Source organism: Salminus brasiliensis, chromosome 7 (assembly GCF_030463535.1).
Source record: "Salminus brasiliensis chromosome 7, fSalBra1.hap2, whole genome shotgun sequence".
Taxonomy (NCBI): Eukaryota; Metazoa; Chordata; class Actinopteri; order Characiformes; family Bryconidae; genus Salminus; species Salminus brasiliensis.
Genome location: NC_132884.1, coordinates 6,136,603 through 6,150,748, shown reverse-complemented (window position 1 = coordinate 6,150,748; position 14,146 = coordinate 6,136,603). Strand labels below are relative to the sequence as shown.

General features: G+C 43.1%; 2 protein-coding genes across 2 annotated transcripts in view; one reads left to right on the top strand and one right to left on the bottom strand.

Moving 5' to 3' along the window:
* The window catches only part of als2b (alsin Rho guanine nucleotide exchange factor ALS2 b), a 33,407-nt gene extending 29,032 nt beyond the window's left edge, over positions 1 to 4,375 (bottom strand). The window contains exons 1-3 of the mRNA XM_072683551.1: positions 4,160 to 4,375; positions 1,007 to 1,079; positions 736 to 819 (exon numbers count right to left, since the gene is read on the bottom strand). Of these exons, the coding sequence (XP_072539652.1) occupies positions 736 to 752 (17 nt within the window). The 5' untranslated portion in view covers positions 753 to 819; positions 1,007 to 1,079; positions 4,160 to 4,375. The remainder of the gene's footprint in view (positions 1 to 735; positions 820 to 1,006; positions 1,080 to 4,159) is intronic.
* Positions 4,376 to 7,511: 3,136 nt separating this feature from the next.
* cdk15 (cyclin-dependent kinase 15) overlaps positions 7,512 to 14,146 on the top strand; it is a 29,045-nt gene continuing 22,410 nt past the window's right edge. Inside the window, exon 1 of the mRNA XM_072682865.1 lies at positions 7,512 to 7,782. Within this exon, the coding sequence (XP_072538966.1) occupies positions 7,737 to 7,782 (46 nt within the window). The 5' untranslated portion in view covers positions 7,512 to 7,736. The remainder of the gene's footprint in view (positions 7,783 to 14,146) is intronic.

Below are 14,146 nucleotides of genomic sequence, written 5' to 3'. Positions count from 1 at the left end.
AAAGCATGACCAATCCACTCTGTGCTTAACAGTTGGAAAGGTGTTCTTTTTATGAAGTTTCGCCCCGTTTTTCCAAACATACCTTTGCTCATTGCAGTGAAAAATGTCTATTTTGACTCACTGTTCTGAATCCTGGGTCATGCCTTGCTCTCTCTGGGTGGGCTACAAGTTACAATATGCTTTACTGAGCATGTTGAGGGAATCGAGGAGATCAGTGATCAACTGTATGCTTCATTAAAAAGATGTCAAACATTTTTTTAAAGTGGTGTCACAGCCCTACGTGGTTTTGCAGCACTGCCAAAAGGTTGCAAGTTCAAACCCTGACAACGTTGTGCATCCAAACCAGTATAACAGGACCTGTTTATTTTTTTTGTATGGGTGCATAAAGTGTGAAAACTGTCTGAGTAGGAATCAATTTAATGTGGCACCACTCCCCATTACCTACCTTCGCAGAAACTACATTTTGAGACATCTGAATCTTAAAAAGTCTCATTGCACTGTATTTCTGCCAAATCGCCCACCTTTGAGCCAAATTTAGACACAGCTCTTGGCACGGCTAGATATTTACTGTGAACACAAGCTGCACTGTCTCATATTCAAAGAGCTGCCCCCCCACTGCCTGATGTCCCGAAGACAAAACTGCCACCGGCTCCTTCTGTTCTGCATCATGTGGAGGGAATGAAGCTGAAGACTCTTTGCTCACATGCCTAGTGAAGATCTCAGCTCGCTGCTTACCTCTTCAGCTTCTCCATCTTTAAGCGTTCCCCATATCACAGAAGGCGAACCAGCATGGCGGGTGACTGTGTTTTGACGACCAGCCTGTGTGCAAGCATATGGGCAATATTACACAACCAATATCAACCCATAAACAGTTCTAAAAGGCATCTGTGAAGCTGGTTTATGCCTGAAAACAAGCCGACTGTTCTGAGAATTAGTGGGGTGGTAAGAGTGAGTATATCCTTCAGGACAGCCAAGAAAAGCAAACAGTAAACAGTAAAACATTAACCTTTAGAAAACCTGGTGCTCCTCTGTGACCGGAGGAAACGAGCAGTCAGGATGTAAACAGATGTTCCAGACGCCTGAGCGAACAAAAAGACAAATGCCAGTTAGTTGTGATTAAAAAGATCATTAATCAGGATTTTCCTGTGATGTAGCAGTCTAAGGGTGAAGTCCCCTACTCCCCAAATTACCTCCCCTTCACCTCCTTCTTAACCCGGTCATCTATCCTTCTTGGCTCCACATAACAGAGAATGTGAGTGGCTTCTTTCCTACCAAGAAAGTAGCCACGCAGCCCAAAATTCCCAAGAGTTGTCCACCCCCACCCCTCACAGTCTTCTCCTAAATTATCACAGGCTGAAGACAAGGTTCGAACCAGTAAAATGTAATTAAAATGTAAAACTCACAACCCATTATTTTCAAAAGCTTGCATCTACAAAACAACATCTTAACTTTCAATAGAAGTTAAAGTCATTTCTTTTTTAATTTCAAGTCATTTTGGAGCATTTTTATTGGTCCACTCATCATGCACTTCTGGGTCAATGTAAAGAACAACGATCAGATTTCCAGTTATGTCAAAAAGTGAAAAACAGCTAAAATAGATAGAAGGCTTTTGCGTGACAGCAGAAATATTATTTATTATATAATTGTATTAATCAATAATGAATTATAATTATATTATTACTAATACTAAACATAAATAAATAAATAAATAAATAAAAGTAGAAGAATGCTTTACCACAAATCACTATAAATGGCATGTGATTAAAAAGGGATAAATTTGGCAGAAAACCATAAAACTTCATATAGATAAAGGTGTCAAATGCAGTGCAAATAAATGAGGTTATAGAAATCTAGCAGCAGAACATCCCATCACCCACAGAACATGGTTAAAAGGGTGGACTGTACACACATGGGTCTTAGACAAGCCAAGACAACCAAGACAACCACTGAGTTGGAAACAGTTGTAATTTGGCCTCCGTCTTTAACCCATTCGTTCAGTGAACAATCACACACACACACACACACACACACACATACATACACATACACAATATTGATCAAGCACACACAGTGACAGTGAGCACACATGCCCATAGTGGAGGGCAGTCACTGCTGCGGCGCCCAGGGAGCAGAGAGGGTGAAAATCCTTCCTCAAGAGCCCAACGGTGGCAGCTTGCCGAGATCGGCTATCGAACCCACAACCCTGTCATTAATGGCCCGGACTTCTAACCGCTGGAAGAGTGCAGAGTAAGAGTAGAAGGGTACGGGCAGAGTAAATTACATAGATGCGGACGTTGAATTTTGCAAATGCTGTAACTATCTACGACACATCAGTATGGATGGGTGTGGAGTCGATATCAGCAGATGGGTGGGATATCAGACGGAAGCAGGAACGAATCTGATCTGATCTGATCCCGAACCAAATTTAGATGTAGCTGTCTGTGTGTGTCTTTTTTCCTGTAGGATAGTCGAGTGTTTGGGTAGTGTGAGCATGACAGCCTACTTTTATATGTTCATCTTTACTCAAATGCGATAGCAGGTTTCGGATCGGTATCAGACGACAGTCAAGATTTCAATATCAGTACTAGAAAAGAAAAGGTGGTCTTAGACCAAATCTGGGGCCTAAACTAGGACCTGTTTAAACTCATGATCAAAACATGATATTACCGGTTACCCATTTTTGTTTTTTGCCCCCTGCCTGCCGGCGCATGGTAATGCGATCAAGCACAGGAAGATGATTTAGAGCCGAGCCGACCTCATTACCAGTAGAAATTATTAAAAGGTTTATTTCATCAAGTTCTGCCTTCATTCTGCCTCAAAAATACCTTTGCTTACAGGTAAACGTGTGAGAGAATTTTGTGCATATCAGAATTTAAACACATTAATATTTCATCACACCTCCTGTTTTCCAACTGGCTGGATGGTCTTTTTTGTAGAGGGTGTGGAGGGTGGTCCACTTAAAGACAGCCTTGTCTTTAGAATTAAATGATCAGCTCAACCTCAGCTACCTCTGCCTATTCTGTAATGGTAGCGTAGTCCACCAAAAAGGGGGGTTCTATGAAACGAGGTCTTTTTATATGTTCATATCTTCATATCTTCAACAAGACATTCAAAAAATTCTACTGATACTTCTAAAAAAAAAAAAGGCCAGACCAGTAGTTAAAGTCATATTCCATCTTTTAGATCTTTTAGGCCTCTGTCATTACATAACGCTGTGACTGAAGTGCAGGTAAAACCCTGGGACATGGAAAGATGAGCAGTTGAAGCCGACCTCATTCAGGTTGGATTATGATTATGTGAAGATACAGATATTGTCTGTATGAAGTGATATGAGGGCTGTATAGAGTCATGCGAAATAATAAGGTAAACAAAGGCTCAGTGTTTTAGATTTCAGATGATTTCAGATGATCTTTAAGAGAAGCTAGCAGCTCTCAACATTCAGTCCGAGGACATGAATGCACAGTATCTGATGTATGGCTGGACAGCCCTTGACAGCCCAATAGTCAGTTAGCTAGTGCTGCTTACTCAGCTCTCCACTTAGACCACAGCTGTCTCGCTAGCCGAGTAAACAAAGCACTGTTTGCTGTAAACGTTGCAGAAACCAGGGCTTATTTCAGTAGCCTACATTGCTAAAGCACTCTTTAAAAAGCACATTGAAAAATCCAAACCTAATACCCCAATAAAATGCACTGTACACTGTACCTCACCATGGGATCAGTGCATGGGATCAGTGCATGGGATCAGGGAATCGCTGCTGTGAGTGAAGTCTGATCTAATGACCCAAACAAACCAGAGTATATAAACACTGATGATCGGACACTCAACTGCACAGACCTGTCATTAAGCCCTGACCAGGACAACTGTCAAGTCAACTGACCAGCCTTCAGGTGCTGCTGTAACCTTAACTCCAGTGGTAACGTAGCGTTAGCTAGTGCTGCTCAGATAAACAAGCAAGGAAGGCAAAACCTGGGTTATTGGCATTATTAGTTAGTTATTACTAGGTGGTGAGAGCTCTAGTTAGCATGATGAAGATGATGAAGATGATGATCAGGATGATGATGATGATGATGACAGCGCTGGAGCTCCGAGCTGCCCCCTGTTTATCCTAGTTTAGCTAGTGCTAGCTAAAGGCTAATTTCTGTGCGTTTCGCGAACTTACCCGTCAGACAGCCAACCGGTACTTGTGTCAAAATTACAGAGGGACCGTGCGCACCCGTACCGCTGGACCCTCGCCGGGTGAGGTGGGTATAATCTGCGGGGCGAAGGCAAACAGGGCTGTTGTTGGGAGTCTTTCTTCGACGGGGTGAGGAGAGGGACAATCTCAGAGGGACCGTTACGACTTCGCTTTCTGTGGGAGCCTGGCCTAGCGACGACTCCGGGAGAGAGGAGAGGGAAGGCTGGCCGCTTCTACACCGTTTAAAGGAGAAGCTCACCCCCCCAAAAAATCTCTTTTCTCTTAAGAAGATTAACCAGGACATGTTCGGTGTGTTGAGTTGTACTTCTTTAGCTTTGTTTTGAGGATGAGGCTAATAAATAATAATAATAATACATTTTATTTATAGGCATCTTTCAGGACTCTCAAGGTCACAGAACATAAAAAAAATAAATAAAAGCAAAAACATATACAAACAACATAAGATTTAATTATATTTGATTAATAATTAATAAAATAATTAATAAAAAATAAAAATTAAAGGAATAATAATTTTAAAATGACATTTTACTGTATTTACATTTATGGCATTTAGCAGACGCTCTTATCCAGAGTGACTTACAAGGTTACTCGTATTACAGAGGTGGGCCAATGTAGTGCAATGTAGTCTTGCCCAGGGACTCTTATCTTATTGGTGCAGCGCAGCATAGTCACCCAGACCGGGAATCGAACCCCAGTCTCCCACATGGTGTGGTAGCTCAGTGGCAGGCAGTGGTGTTATCTGTTGCGCCACACCAACCGCCGTACTGACTGTATGCTGTCCTAAGTGTAGCTACCAAGCAAGCTAGCTACACAATGCTCTGTAGTCACCCAAAATCTATTAGCCGTGTAGCTTCAGTGCAAACTTCATCCACCATAAGTTATCTTGGCATTTATTGCCTCTAAAAGTCACATTACAAAAAAATGCACACGACAAATGGATGCCAATACCGTTGGGAGCAAACACTTGGACACCCCTGCTCAGAATTGCTGTTACTGTAAACAGCCAAGCATGTAAAAGATGGCACTGTTCCTTAATAGTTCTAGTACAAGTTCATTTTTCAGCTCTTATAGTTTTAAAATAACAAAATAAAGTTTAAAAAAGGGCACAAAGCTACAGTTTAGGCATCCTGCATGGCCAGTGCTTAGTATCACCGCTTGTAAACACTGGTCATAGCCAGCTTTTCCAGGCAAAATGCTTTGATGAGATTTTTTTTCTATGTGAGATCTTTTCACAGATGCTCGATGATGTTTAGGGCAGGAAACTGTCCTCTTCACTGGCTTTCCTGTAGCTGCTGCCCAGATCAGATTCAAAACCCTGACTCAGGCCTACAAAGACAAGACTGGACCAGCCCCTCCGTACTTGATGGCAACGGTCAAAAGCAAATCTGCACCAAGGGCCCTTCCAGCTTCAAGAACGGCTCATCTTGACCCGTCATCCTTTAAGATCCACGGAGGACAAGTGTCCAGGCTTTTTTCTGTCCTGGAACGATCTTTCCATCGGTGTCCATACGGACACTGAGTCGCTCGCTGTCTTTAAACGGTGGGTCTTCAGACTGAAGACCCACCTTTTCCTAGAGTACTTAGTGTGTGTTGAGTATTGTGTATCTAGAGATACGTACTGACTTTTGTGTTTAGTAGTATCTAAGCTTAGAGGTATCTTTTGGATCCGAACTGTGCCACTTGAGGTAGCCCATTATGGATTCTGAGGTGTGTTTAGGATCATTATCCTGCTGTAAAATTCATTCTTGCTTCCGTCTAACAGTGAAAGGTTTCCTGTGCCACTGGCTGCAACACAAGCCCAATGCTTGTTGATTTATCCCTGTGCTTAACAGTAGGAAAGGTGTTCTTTTAGTGAAGTTCTGTTTCATTCTGCCTCAAAAATACCTTTGCTCACAGGTAACAGTTATGTGTATATTAGAATTAATAGAATTAAAAAATATATATTTCATTAACAGCAGGCTTTCACACCTCCTTTTTTCACACCCACCTTTTTTGTAGAGGATGTGGAGGGTGGTCCACTTAAAGACAGCCTTGTCTTTAAAATTAAATGATCAGCTGAACTTCGTAACCCCCTCTGCCTAAGACTTTACCTCTGCCTATTCTGGTAGCGTAGTCCACCAAAAAAAGGTGGGTTCGTTGGAATGAGGCAAACATGTTCCTATGCTCTTCAACAAGACATTAAAAAAATTCTACTGATGAAAGGGAAGGAGGCAATTAATGCAGGGCAATGTTGCAAATGAATGTAGATAGAGAGAGGAGCTCCACAGTCCAAAATATGTTATTTTCTATGTATAAATATGTATAAATAAAAAGTCTTTAATTTGGCTTAATAATTGTAAAATACCAGCTATACCAGCTAATTATACCAGCTTCTTGTCTACATTCTATATTATATATAATGAGTTCTATATTATATTTCTTGCAGTTCCTTCTTTTAAAGAGCAATAAAGAGCAATAAAGGTGATATTTCACCCATTTTCAAATATTATGCATAATTTTATGTAAAAAAAAAAAAAGTAGTTTAGAGTGGTTTAGTGTGAAAGGCTACATTCTAGAGAGACTCTAGACTCTAGAGAGAGTCCATGATATGAACTTATGATAGGAACCAGATGTTGGTAGAATTTAGTTCCTCTGATAGATACATCACATAAAGCTATTCCACAAAAGCAAATACATGGTCCTGATCCCTGATACATTGCTTTTACAGTAGTGTTGCGACAAGCTGTAGGTGAGAGTGTATTCTTTAAATCCATTTAAAGCAGAAAGACACATCCAGGGTGTTGAAAAGGAAAGAAAAGAATTGGGCCCAATGAAAACTGTGGCTATAACGTGGCTATATTTCTGTTTTAGACATCAGGACCCCTGGTTCCATTCACTACCACTGTAAAGAAATCTGAATCGAAAAGTTTATCTACAAGGAATTATTCACGACAACAAAAAAATGTAAATGAGTTCCTGGTAAAGGAAAAATAGATTTAATGAGAATTTTAGAGATTGGTGGACTTCCCCTTTAAATCTTATCAGGTGTGCTTTAAGGTGAGTGGAACTACACAGATAACCAAACAAAGGGTGGTTGTCCTTTAACAACTCTCTCTCTTTCTCTCACTCACACACACACACACACATACTGTACAGAGTCACGCACACACACACACACACACACACACACACACACACACACACTCGGCTCCCTCAGTGAGGCGCTCCAGCATTTCAAAACAAACACCGACCAACAGTCTCGCTCTTGGTCCAGCCAATTGCATGGTGACTCCCATCCCGCAATTCTGATTGGCTGGTGACCACACACACACACACACACACACACACACACACACACACATAGATCAGTGGCAGCTGCAGGAGATAGAAGGAAGGGAAGCAGGGAAAGAGAGAGAAAGAGAGGACGCACTTGTCGGTGTGGATGCTGCAGGTGTTAAAGAATGAGGACAATGTGGATTCCCTGACCAGGTCCAGATCCACTGTGGAAATGTCCAGCTTGCTGTGAGGACTGACCACATCAAGGTCCAGCCGAACTGTCAGCATGCAGAACCTCCGGCACGCTGCCACTGAAGCCTTCCAGCGTCTGGGTGAGTACACGCCACTGACTGATCTAACACAACACTGCTCACACTCCACTATCAGCACTGCAGTCTGTCCCAGAGGCTGGAGGTAAATATAGGTAAATATGAGTCTGGGAATTAGGTTCACCTTCCTTGTTCCCTTGTAGCCCATCTGTTGCTCTACAGTTAATGACCTCCACCATCTACAATAGAAAGGGACCACTGTTATAGGACCACTGCTGAGTAGATATTATTTGGATAGCGGCTGAGGCTCAGCACAGCAGTGGCACTGACATGGTAGTGGCATGTCAGTGTATGTTGCCTACAAGCGTATGAGTGTCTGAGGGAGTCTGAGTGTCACTACTGGGATAAGAACCGAAAATATCCAGCCAACGGTGGTTCTTCTGCTCAGATATCTACCTCAGGGCTAGAAGGTGACTCAGGATCATATAAATATGGACTAAAGTGTCTAACTGTGCATCTACAAGGTGTAGCAACAACATGTCCAGCATTTTGCTGATGTTCTTATTCAGAGCATTACATTAAAATCACGTTTCACAGGTAGATGAACGGTAGATGATTTGGAGTTTTAGCCAAGTACCGTTATTGCCAGCAGGCCCTGGACGTCAAGTTAACATCAAAACCAAATGTTGTACAGATTTCAAAATCACATACAAACGAACATTGGTCCATCAAACTAAGGTGCTGCCACTATGACCTGAGGATTGTTGGTTCGAATCCCGGGTCATGCTGCCTGCCATCAGCAGCCAAAACCTGAGAGAGCACAATTGGCCTTGCCCTTTTGCTCTCTCTCCCCACTTTACTTCAGTGTGCCAACTAAATAAACGGTACACTATTCTACGTCAAACCGACTTTGGCATTAGACGGTGTCCTGACACTGACACTTTGGTCACCTGACATCACATCCAACATTAAACCAGATAACAACATCTATCCACGTCGGTGGCCAGCTTGGTTGTGTAGCATGGTGTACTTACCCAGCTACGAAATAGAATTCTAGTCTGCCACAAGGCAGGTGGTGTTGTTACCCATTAGGTTCCCAACCTTGGTCCTGGAGAACTCCCTGCCCCACATATTTTAGGGTTTACCCTGTTCCCAACACATCTGATCTAGCCAAATAACTCACTATCAAGTCCTTCCTGAGTTTAAGGTAGTGTGTTAGAGCAGGAAACCACTGAAGTGTCCTCCAGGACCAGGGTGGGATCAACTGCATTAGACTACACCACACCACAGAGGTAGGTATGTTTCTAATAAAATGGCCACTAAGTGTATTTGTGTCCTGTTTACTTACTGTACACTCCCTGTACAGTGCCGTATAGTCCAATGTAATGTAATGCTGGATTTGACTTGACCTGGCTACACATTACTGGCCCAAAAAAGACAACCTGTTAGCATTTACCTCCCATATCTTTCTAAACAAACTACACCCTGCTCTGTTATGCGTGAAGCTTATCAGCACACCTGCCCGTGATATTACTTAGGCCATGCACCTTTAACTCCTTAAACTCTGTACATATGCCTACACTTCAGGTATTCACCTGCATAACTGCCTTACAGTTTCATAGGCCCTAAAATAGAACCCAGTGGGACTCCACAAAGTGGAAATGTTATATGGTTATAGTAGTTTCTGTATTAGGGTTAATAATAAAAAAACACTCCAGGGGTTAAAGGGCCCATTTCAGGAAAGTGGGGAAAATTGGGGATGGGGTGGGTTCTGGTGATCATCCAACATCCTAACCTCACAATTCTCCCAAATCTACTTAGCGGATGGTTCCCAGGACAGCAGTGGCACAAACATGGTAGTGGTATGTTAGTGCATGTTGCCTACAAGCATATGAGTGTCTGAGGGATTTCACAATGGCAAGGATCATGCTACCTGCCATCAGCAGCCGGAACCTGAGAAAGCACAATTGCGAAGTCTTTCTCTTTCCAGGTGGCTCGCACTTCCTTTCCCCACATCACTTCACTGCGATGCTGGCATGGCTGGCATGGGTGTCTGCTAGCTGATGTTCCCAGCGCTGTCCTATGAGTGCGTTGGATGCCTGGTGACGTTGTGTTGGTGGCAGTGGCTTCCCTGCAAAGTAGAGACAGTTTTTCCAACAAAAGCAGGATAAAGTCTCAGATTTCAGAAGAAGCAAAGAATGAACAACCACGAATCGGTAGACCACGTACTGTGCACTGACCTGACTGAAATCAGATTGCTGTGTGAGGTGGAACGTGCAGATTCGCTTGCTGCACTGCAATTATTACTGGTGTTTCAGTTGTACTGCGAGAGGTTTTGGTTGTGGAATATCTTGGAGAGAGACGAGTGCCACTAAGGTGGCTCAGATATGTCTCAGACCAAATCCTGAAGTGATCCAATTTGAGTGATCAGATTTGTATCTGGTTTTAATGGATCTTGGCCTCAGTCTTATACAGATATAATCCTGATACTCAAGACTCATGAAGTAGGCAGGTGTAAATAGGGTCTAAGGCCTTGTTCACACCATGTAATAATATTTGTCTCAGGTGATCTGATCATTAATGATTGCCAAAAAGCATAGCCGTTTGCACCTGACATTTTAAATGCATGTCCTGTAACCACTTGTGATCGGATTTCTTACATCATTTCTGCTGGAGGAGGGGCATGGTGCATATTAGAGCTGGGCAATATATTGATATTTTTATCGTATCTTGATCAATTTTCTTATCATGAGAACAACATGCTTTTCTAAGCATATGCAGGATACTGTTAGTGTTTAATAAACACTGATCAGTGGCAGGTTTCATTACTTACAGTGTAATTAGACTGGTTTAATTAGATAAAGAGCAGCAGATGTTGAATTAAAATCACTGTGTTCAGTTCGGGAGAGAATCTGAATAGTATTTTTTTTAAGTGTTTGTTGCTACTGATGTATTTAGTCTGTGAAAAAAGTCTTTAAATATTGTGATATAGTATTTTTACCATATCGTCCAGCCCTAGTCACTCTCCCGCTGCTTTTGTTTTGACATAGAAATGTCTAGCAATTTTTAGTTAGTTACTGTAGCATTGTCATCTGAATGGCACGGGCGGTTGATGGTGTGGTCTCACAGTTATTGCGTATTTTCCCTCTGGGGCAGTGATGCTGTTGATGTGGGTGGTGCTTTGCCGGCGCGGACGCGTCGAGACACTTTGGCATTCATACTACAAGAATAATGTGGTCAGATGCATCTCTGACCACCTCCCAGTGTGTGTCCCAGTGTCCCAGGGTTTGAGGGATCAGATTACAATGTATCCTGGAGACGCATTGTATCCTGTTCACCCCTGTACTTTGTGCAGTCCACTGATGATCAGATCTCCCAGAGCGCATGTTCATGCCATGTGTAGATGAGGCCTTAGAGGACTTTTCTGAGGTTTTTAAAAGCGCTCTCAAGGGTGGAGACTTCAGAGAATGCTACTTTCAGGGGTTTTGTGCAGACTGGCAAAACGCAGCTTTTTGAAAACACTGACTTCACGATGTTAATGACTGGGTTTACAGTGTTATTAAACTGTGACAAAACGTCCTGCGCTTAAATTTGGAAAAAGCTACAAAAGCATCACTGTAAATTCCCAATTTTTCTAAACTCTGTGCGTCAGTATTTTGCGAGGTTTGCACTGTATTTAGCCATATTGTAGCCGTTAAAATTGGTGACGCCCCCTGCTGGGCTGCCATGCTCACATGAGTGTTGTAGGGTTGCATTGTCAGAAATGCTGAAGACTGCATACGTTTGGTTTCAAGCAGCCTCATTTCGATGCGCAGCAGTGTTAGCTTAGCTTGTAGCATGGATATATGTAGCTTGTAGCATTCATATTTCGACTTGTTAATGATCTCATATTCTCATAATTCAAATGGATTGTGACCTGTCCCTTCCTGGTCTGTGTGTCTGTTTTGTCCTGTCATCTGCACATTAGCACATGGCTCTGTTTGTTTATTTTCTTGTCTCGGCCCTAGCCCTGCCTTATCATTAGTGTTCCCACCTGTGTCTCCTTTGTAGCCCTGTCATCTCATTATCTTCCTCAGGTGCTCCTGCTTGTGTCTGATGCTCTTAAACCCTTGTGTTTTCTTGGTTGTCTAGCATTGTTGATCTTGGTTTGGTTCACTTGTTTTGGCTTTATTGTGGGTTTTGTTTCTTTGTGCTTATGGATATTTCAGTACTTTTGGATTCTGTGACCTCTTTTAGGGATGATATTAGAAGGATTACTGAAGACCACTCGCACGTGCATCCTGCCTCAACCCCCCAATTGTTACATGAATTCAGTGGCTGAGGTGAAACAGACACGGGTCATAGCAAACTGGCTTTGCTTTGCTTTTTAAAATGCTGTTCAAATTCTCCCGTTTGCTCAGATCCTAGATGGTCTTACTATGGCATCAACTACAGAAGGCCACACCACTTTAGAGGCTCATTTAATGTTTTTTTAATGTTCCATTTCTACATTTTTAAAAACGAGCCACCAGCTTCTCAGTAGTTCAAACCAGTACAAATATACAGAGTGAAGCCGCTGCATAGATCACATAGCAGAGTGCAGGCAGGCCATACACAGAAGGTGTACAGTGGGCTGGAAGTCTTAGCTCCGTGCCAGGAGATCCCCCTCCCCCCTCCTCCCTCCTGTCCTGGGCCGCAGTGACAGACGGCCGGCTGTGCACTGCTATACACAGAGCTGTCCACTTACTGTCTCTCAGCGGCCTACACACACCACCATCACAGAATGCTGATCAGCCTACAAACCCTGCGGGCTGTACAGGGGAACAGGGGCACGACAGAAAGCGAGAAAGAGAGAGAGTAAGCAAGAGCAGTGGGACTTAAAAAATAAAAAAAGAACCAAAGCAATGCACAGGCAAGCAGAAGGATGCAGGTTTGGATGAAGCAGGAAAGATAAGATGAATGGAAAAGCAGGAGGGAGGCAAACAGATGGAAAGACAAAACAAGGAAGATGGGTGAAAAGAGGTGAGGAAGGATGGAGAGAGGGGGGAAAGCTGTGTGTGTGTGTGTGTGTGTGTTTGAGCACTGAGCACTGAGGGCATTGGCGCGTGAGTTATGGGCACTTAGAGCTTCCTTCTCTTGCTCTTGTTCTCCTTCATCTCTCTCTCTTTCATGAATATCACTGCAGAGGACGAGGAGACAGGCACACAATGGTACTCAGACCGAAAGTGAGTGGCAAGTGAGGACCAGAATGTCAGGAAAGGCCTATTTGGATGCATCTTTTTAGGCTGTCCTCATAAATCCCAGGAGGGCAAAGTTAGCATTACCCTCAACCCCTTAACATCTAGGTAATTATTTATTTATTGATCTCAATACAGAAATGATTATGTATTATCTGATAGCCTCACAGGGTTCTATTTTAGCCAGTATATAAAAATAGTCATGAGAGTGCAGAACTAATGTTTGGACCTATATACACAGAGTTTAAGGAGTTAAAGTGATGGTTTGGCAAAAACTCAAGTGTACCCCTTTACGTCGGCCAAGTGCCGTAAATGTAATCTAATGTGATGAACCCTGAATGTCTCAGCCAAGAAAATTTTGGTGTCTTGCTTGTGTTGCAGCCAGTGGCACAGGGACCATTTCCCTGGATAAGAGAAGAATTGATTCAGTCAGGTACCAGCAAATTCAGGAAGCCAACATCACACCATCTGTAAAAAAAAAAGAAAAAGAAAGAAGATGTGTCATGCACTCTGTATCGCACCCTCCCCCGGGGCGATTCTAAGCCGCCGCCCACAGGCCCAAATAAGGACTTCTGCCTTGTTTACGTTTATGTGTTTGGTTCAAAATGTGTTTGGTGTCGATTCATGTTCATTTGGGCCATTTGGTGTTACACCTGGGACTGGGGGGTACTTAAGGAGTCTCGACACCGCCATTTAGTGCCGAGAATTGAACCTGTTGGAGCCTTCAGAACGCCCTCTGGTTCCTCTTGGGTCTCAGGTGTGTTTAGGTTAGCTCAGGCGATTCACCCTCATTCAGAAGGAGGTTTTCTCAGTTACTCACGTGACAAGCGAGGCTCACTCGCTTCAGGTCTGGATACTCAGGTCACCCACGCCCCAGCAAGGCGACCCACGCTCCTTGTCTATGTATTGAGTGCTGCTCGAGTGCCCGCTCAGCTCCCAGCTTCTCCCAGTCCCAGGCTTGTTATGTTTGCCATTTGTGTCGTCACGTTTCGGTTTTGCTCATGTTTCGCCCTCTCATTGCTGCTCATGTTTTTCATACTCTTGGTGTTTGTGTTCGATTTTTGTTGAATAAATCCTCTTGCTTAGATCTCCATCTCTGCAAGTGTTCATCCCATCACCTCTGGCCTAACACGCCATGACAGGACGAAAGAAGAAACGATTGCTTTGGGCTCATTTTCCTTTTTTGTTGTTTTAAAATTTGGAAATAAAAA